Source organism: Balaenoptera ricei, chromosome 3 (genome assembly GCF_028023285.1).
Source record: "Balaenoptera ricei isolate mBalRic1 chromosome 3, mBalRic1.hap2, whole genome shotgun sequence".
Lineage (NCBI taxonomy): Eukaryota > Metazoa > Chordata > Mammalia > Artiodactyla > Balaenopteridae > Balaenoptera > Balaenoptera ricei.
The window spans coordinates 124,716,683-124,722,682 of record NC_082641.1 but is presented as its reverse complement, the minus strand read 5'-3'; the positions used below and the strand labels follow the sequence as shown (position 1 = coordinate 124,722,682).

The window sequence follows — 6,000 nt, the reverse complement described above, 5'->3', positions numbered from 1 at the left end:
TATCTAAATATACTCTGAGGAAATGGGGAACTAATGTTTATTGAGCACCTACTGTGTGTCAGGTAGAGTGCTGAATAGTTTGCAAAGATTGTCTCATTCCTATATGGCATTTATAGGGTGAAGAATGAGGTGTCTAGTGTCTGTACCCATGAAGTGGGAAAGAGATAATGTAGGTTCAAATTCTTGCAATTCAAGGAAGGAAAAGACAGAGGGTGGGTTCTGATCAGAGATATTTAAATTCACTGTTGAGTCAAGGTAAACTGCATAAGTCCTCTATTTCCTCCTTGTTTTGAGTATGGAGGCACAGCCTTAGTGAGTATTAAAATTTTATCTTCTGTTGGGTAGATTTTTGCCTTATAAGACTGCAGTGCAGTTTATTTCGCATAAAAGTTATCCTAGCCTCTGCTGTATTGGGATTGCTCCACGCATGTCATTGCTTACCGTCTAGAAGTCTCTCTGCCTTCTTCTGATCTATAGGTAATAGAAGACACCTCCGGAATACATTTCTCTAAAGTTATAATCGGATATGCAATGGGCTTACTTCACAAGTCATCTCAGTGCAAAGTGGCAAGTCATTTACTGCAGTTACAGGAAATGCAAATTTGATCTGGTGTGTGACAAGTTGAAAGCTCTATTTTGTTGCCCATGTTGTAGAAATAGCTTGCTGTTTGCACATGGTTTTGGATAAATTTTTCACTAGGAAGTGCCTTAAGGTGGCCATAGGCATAATGGTGCTCTTATGTTTGTGACTGCCCTAAGTAATGTCTCCTCTACCTTACCAGGGAGAGATGTAACAAAATCACTATGTGTTCATGGGGCTAAGGCCTTCGTTGGGTGGACATTGGTAGGATATTTCTTTATGTGAATGTTTGTCTTAATTAAAGTTAACTTCTGCCCAACAACAGCTGGGGGTACTTAGAATAATTTCCTTTGTTAACATCTTACTTTTAGTCTTTAACTGTCTCTTTGGATTCTTACAACAGAACTCTGTTGTGGAGTGGTTTTTAAGAGCACAGGCTCTGAATTAGCTGGTAGAGGATATGAATTCTAGCTTGAAGTACTAGGTGTGATACTTTGGGCAAGGGACTTAACTTGTCTAGGCCTCGTTTTCTCCACCAGTAAAATGAGAATAATAATCATCCCCAATTTATGGGGTTGTTAGGAAGGTTAAGGCAATGCATATGGAATTCTCAGCACAACGTCTTACTCAAGGAATGAAGTCCTTAATAATCCTGTCAAGTGGGTGAGGTAAATATGAAGGAGAAAGACATCTAGAAGTTAAGTAAGATGCCTGGCCTAAGGCCACATAGTTGCAGAGCTGGAGTCAGATCAGCCATTCCCATTTCAGTCTTCATTTCAAGACTGCTTGGCTTTCTTAATTAAACACGTATGTGCATATGCAGCTGTTGACTCTTAAATGTGATGTTTCATCAACAAATGTAATTATGGAGCATACACATAGCAACAGACTAGTGGTGAGGCAATGAAGCTCTAAAAATGGGGCTTATCTATGCCCACACGTGGGAGCACAGACAAGCCTGCATCTGCATTCAGAATGTGCTTGTCTCAAAGGAAACCTTGGACTCTTGGCCCATATTTTGCTTCCAGTTATGATTCTGTCATAACTTGGGCATTTACTCAATGCTTCAGCTTCTTCACTAGTAAAATAATGGCACCTGCCTTGTAGCGTTATTAAGATTAATCAAGACGTAGTGGAAATCCTTAGGACTGAAGCTGGCACAGAATAAATAAATAAAATAAATGTTAGCTAATAGCTTTACTGTTGCCCTTGCTGATGGTGGAGGTGCCAGTGGCGTTTATAGAGAGTCAGATGGGGAAGACTTCAAGTCTTTCCTGACAGGCCAATTAAAATGTTGGCTATCTTATTTTCCTCATAGCTCTTGTGGCTATCCGACCTAATCTTTCTTACTTACTGTCAGTTCCCTGCCACTAGAATTATGTTCCACAGAGGAGGGAACCCAGGACAATGCTGGACACATAGCAAGTATCCCACTAACAGTCTGTAGGTGAATTAATGAAAGGAGGAAAGATGAGAGCAATAGGAAAGAGGAGGGGGGAAGTGACCTACGGGAGCAAAGAGGGAGGGAATGGCCCGTTTTCCCGATTTCTCACATGAATTTCTGAGTCCGTCCATCATCAACCAGCATTTGTTAAAAAGGAGCAGCTGCCCAGAGGAAGTCAGCTTAAGAAATCACGAGTAATTTTGATAGAACACAGACAGTTTTTAAGTGTCTTTCTCCTCACTGGGGATAAGTATAACTTGTGTCAACATACTTGGCTTTGATCTGAGTTCATGTCAACTTCCATCCCTCAAACTTCCAAGGCTTTTACAGGCCTGTCAACGAGATCCCATTTTCCAATATCCTAATTCCCCCCCCCCCACATTGGAGTTCAGAGTTTCAGTTCATCAACTTCAGTGCAGATGCCTTTACAGATCTTGTCTGTGTGCACGAGAAGCCTGCCAGATGCTTATGGGCATTAAATGAATTAATACAAATATGCGAGACAATTACATTAATAATGAGTGGCACACAGCAACCGCATCATAAACGTTCCCTATTGTTGTTTTTATTATTGTCATCATTATCCATTCATTCAAAAAGGATTTACAGAGTACCTTAGGTGCCTATAGATGCTCTAGACTCAAGATATTCAAAGGTAGACTAAACAGATGGGGTATCTGCCTTCATGGAGCTTATGATGTAGCGGAGAATTCAGAAGATGAAGTTGGGCAGACTAGTGAATGACTGAGCTACCCAGATGGGTGGTTGTAGTCTACACTCTTGCTGGGGACAGGCCCCCATCTGCCTTGTTTCACACTGTTGCTCCAGTACCTTCTGAAGAGCATAGTAGGCACGGAGTTCATGTTGAAAGACTAAATAACCGCATGAGTGAATTTCTGAGATGGGGCCCAGTGGAAGGTGGGCGTTACAGGTTCAGGGTTTAGGCTGTGTGGGCACCTACGATGTGAGCTCTGCAGTTTGTGGACTCTGTGTTTATGTGGAAAGTCTGGCTTAGAGTGCATGTGGGTGGACGTGGAGAAGAGGACGGGACTGTGAGAGTGTGCACCAGCACGAGTAAAACCTGTGTGTGTGTCAGCTAACAGAAACTGCAAAGTCTTTGGTTGTCCATTCTTGAGGTAAATCTGGACCCTTGTGTGAGGTCAAGGGTACAGTTCTGGCCTCAGTAAGTGAGGTATCAGCCAGGGGGCTGTGCTATGAAGACAGGGTATGAAGAGTATTTTGCAAGGCAAGTCTGATCTGTCGTGTAATTGTGTGTGATGCAAATTAAGGGTGGATAAAAAGCAAAATCTAGGGTGGTAAATATGAAGGAAGAATGGGTTGAAATGTGTGAGTCAGTTACAGGTTTTTGTGATTGTCAGGGAAGTAAGCTCGTCTGTCTGTACGGCTCTGTAAACCAATAATTCAGGAGTTCATTATGTGAGGGTGCAGGTTTGTGAGGCAGATTCTAGAACTGGGAGCAATTGTGAGACAATTCTAAGATTAGGATGAGACAGGTCTGGGATTGTGAGTCTGGTAAATCTGAGTTTGTGCGTGTGTGTTGCTCTAAATCAGGAAGGACTTGGCTTTTAAATCAACCCACCTGAGCCAACAAGGTTTCTTTATCTTAGTAGGGCAGAGAGACTTGTGTTTGGAAGGCCAACTCCGGAGTGAGTGTGTATAAAGCAGGGTTTGTGCGCACGTGTGAGTGAGGCGAGTTCTTGAGTGTGAATCTGAGGGTTGCTGGGCGAGCGGGAAGCGTGCGTGTGTGTGCGCGCGCGCGCGCCAAGTTGGATTTCTCCTTTGGATGGGCGGCGGGGAAGCGTGATCGCGGGAGGCCACACGTTAGGGTCTGGGCGCGCAGGAGGTGCGGCCGGCAGGGCGGGCGAGGCGGGCGAGCAGAACACGCCGCCGCTCCGGCCCCCGCGCCGCGCTCGCTGGCTCGGGGCTCGCAGGGGACTGGCAGGAACCGGAGCAGCACTGCCGCCTCTGGCGCGAAGGCTCAGGCGCCTCCTCCCGCCCCAATCACTGTGGCTCGGCGCACGCTGCCGGCGGCTGCCCTTTCCGCCTCTCGGGAAGAGGACCCGTGGGCCAGTGTCGCGATCCAACCATGGCCTCGGGCCGCAGAGGCTGGGACAGCTCCCACGAAGACGATCTGCCCGTGTACCTGGCCAGGCCGGGCACCACCGACCAGGTCCCGCGGCAGAAGTACGGCGGCATGTTCTGCAACGTGGAGGGCGCCTTCGAGAGCAAGACGCTGGATTTCGATGCCCTGAGCGTGGGGCAGCGGGGCGCGAAGACTCCCCGGAGCAGCCAGGGCAGCGCCCGGGGCTCGGGGAGCCGATCCGGCGCCGAGGGGGACACACCGCGCCGGGGCCAAGGCCGAGAAGAGAGCCGGGAGCCCGCGCCGGCGTCGCCCGCTCCCGCTGGGGTGGAGATCCGGAGCGCCACGGGCAAGGAGGTTTTGCAGAACCTCGGCCCCAAGGACAAGGTAGGTGGGCCCGGAGCTCCTCTCCGCCTGCCCTCGTTCCCTTCCCAGCCCGGGGCGCCATGGCCCAGGCGCAACTTTCTCCTGCTCACTTTGCAAGGGGATGGAGGACTAGGGGGAGGAAAAGGGCATCCTCCTCTGAGTGCAGCGAGCCCTCCCGGCCCGGATCTGGATTATTCGCGCGTGTCTTCAACTGTAGCATCTTAGTGCGCGCGGGACGGGGTGCGTGGGTCCCCTCGCCTCCCTGCCGCATCCCCGGGCCATCGGTTCTGTGTGGGTGTGTCAGCCCGGCCAGCCCAGGAAGGCTGAGTGATTTCCAGCCCTTCTCTAGGTCTGAGTACCCATCAGCACAATTGTCTTGGTCTCCCCTCTGACTCTAGATTAAATCTCAACCCAGGTCACCAGGGCAGAGGGCAGACTGGTCCTGGGAAAATGGGGTCATCTCCATAGTACCCGGATGAAAGTACAGGGTGGGCGGTCTCCCCTCTCGCTCTTCCGACATCAGCTCTGTCCCTGAAACTTTTGAGTGTGGAGCCACTAGACTAAACACCCAAAACCCCATGCCTCTCTTCTGTCCTAGATCGACATTTCACATCTGTGTTTGTAAAGAGTATATTTTTGTAGGTAGCTTGACACAAGACTGGGGATCCAGCTGTCTTTGGAAGAGTATTAATTGTATTTTTTTAAAAATAGGCGAGAGGATTAAGGGTACACATTAAACTAGCGTGAGCTGCAAGTTCCCTGCTGCTTTTCCTTGTGCCAAAGCCAATTTCTTGTGTGTGTGTTTTTTAGAAACTCATGTCACACTGAGCTGACTTAAGATATGGCACTGAAACCCAACTTGCCCTGATTTATTTGTTTATTTCGTAGAAAATTAGGACCATAGTTCAGAAAATTCAGGGCCTGGGCAGAGTTGGAGTATTCAGAGTTCAAACGGACGCTTTTGAGTTGGGGAACAATAGTAATCAGATACCTCACCCTTGTCTAGATAATGGCTGCAAAATCCAGCTGCATATATTATACTGTGCTAATACTGTTATGAATAATAACCTGAAATGGAAATGTTTGCCTGAGAACAATTACAGTTAATGCTAACCCAAGTTTTAGATGTTTTTCCATTAAAATGCAGCGAGCCAGTGAAAGGACAGAACTTCTCTGCACTGTGTGATTTTTGGAAGTTTAAAAATAATAAAGCTTTAAGTATTAATAGTGGGAAAGAAAGTACCGAAATTAGTACTGTTTTAAGGTGTCTTTGGGGACCAATGTCATTGTGCCTTGGAATCACTTATTTAGTTTGTGATTTTCACATTATCCTTAGTATACGGGATTTCTCTAGGCCTTGCTCAAATACCCTTTTAGGAAAATCTTCTGATCTTTTGGAAAGGGTTTGGCTGATTTCTAAACTGAAGAATGGCCCTAGGGAAAGATTATTGCCTCTCTTCAGGTCTGACTTTGATCAGTATTGAAATGTTCCCTTCCTGACTCTAAGGG

At 47.2% G+C, this 6,000-nt stretch overlaps 1 protein-coding gene across 1 annotated transcript in view; it reads left to right on the top strand.

Moving 5' to 3' along the window:
• The first annotated feature begins 3,905 nt into the window (after positions 1 to 3,905).
• The window catches only part of DPYSL3 (dihydropyrimidinase like 3), a 114,446-nt gene continuing 112,351 nt past the window's right edge, over positions 3,906 to 6,000 (top strand). Inside the window, exon 1 of the mRNA XM_059917424.1 lies at positions 3,906 to 4,512. Coding sequence (XP_059773407.1) covers positions 4,132 to 4,512 — 381 coding nt within the window. The 5' untranslated portion in view covers positions 3,906 to 4,131. The remainder of the gene's footprint in view (positions 4,513 to 6,000) is intronic.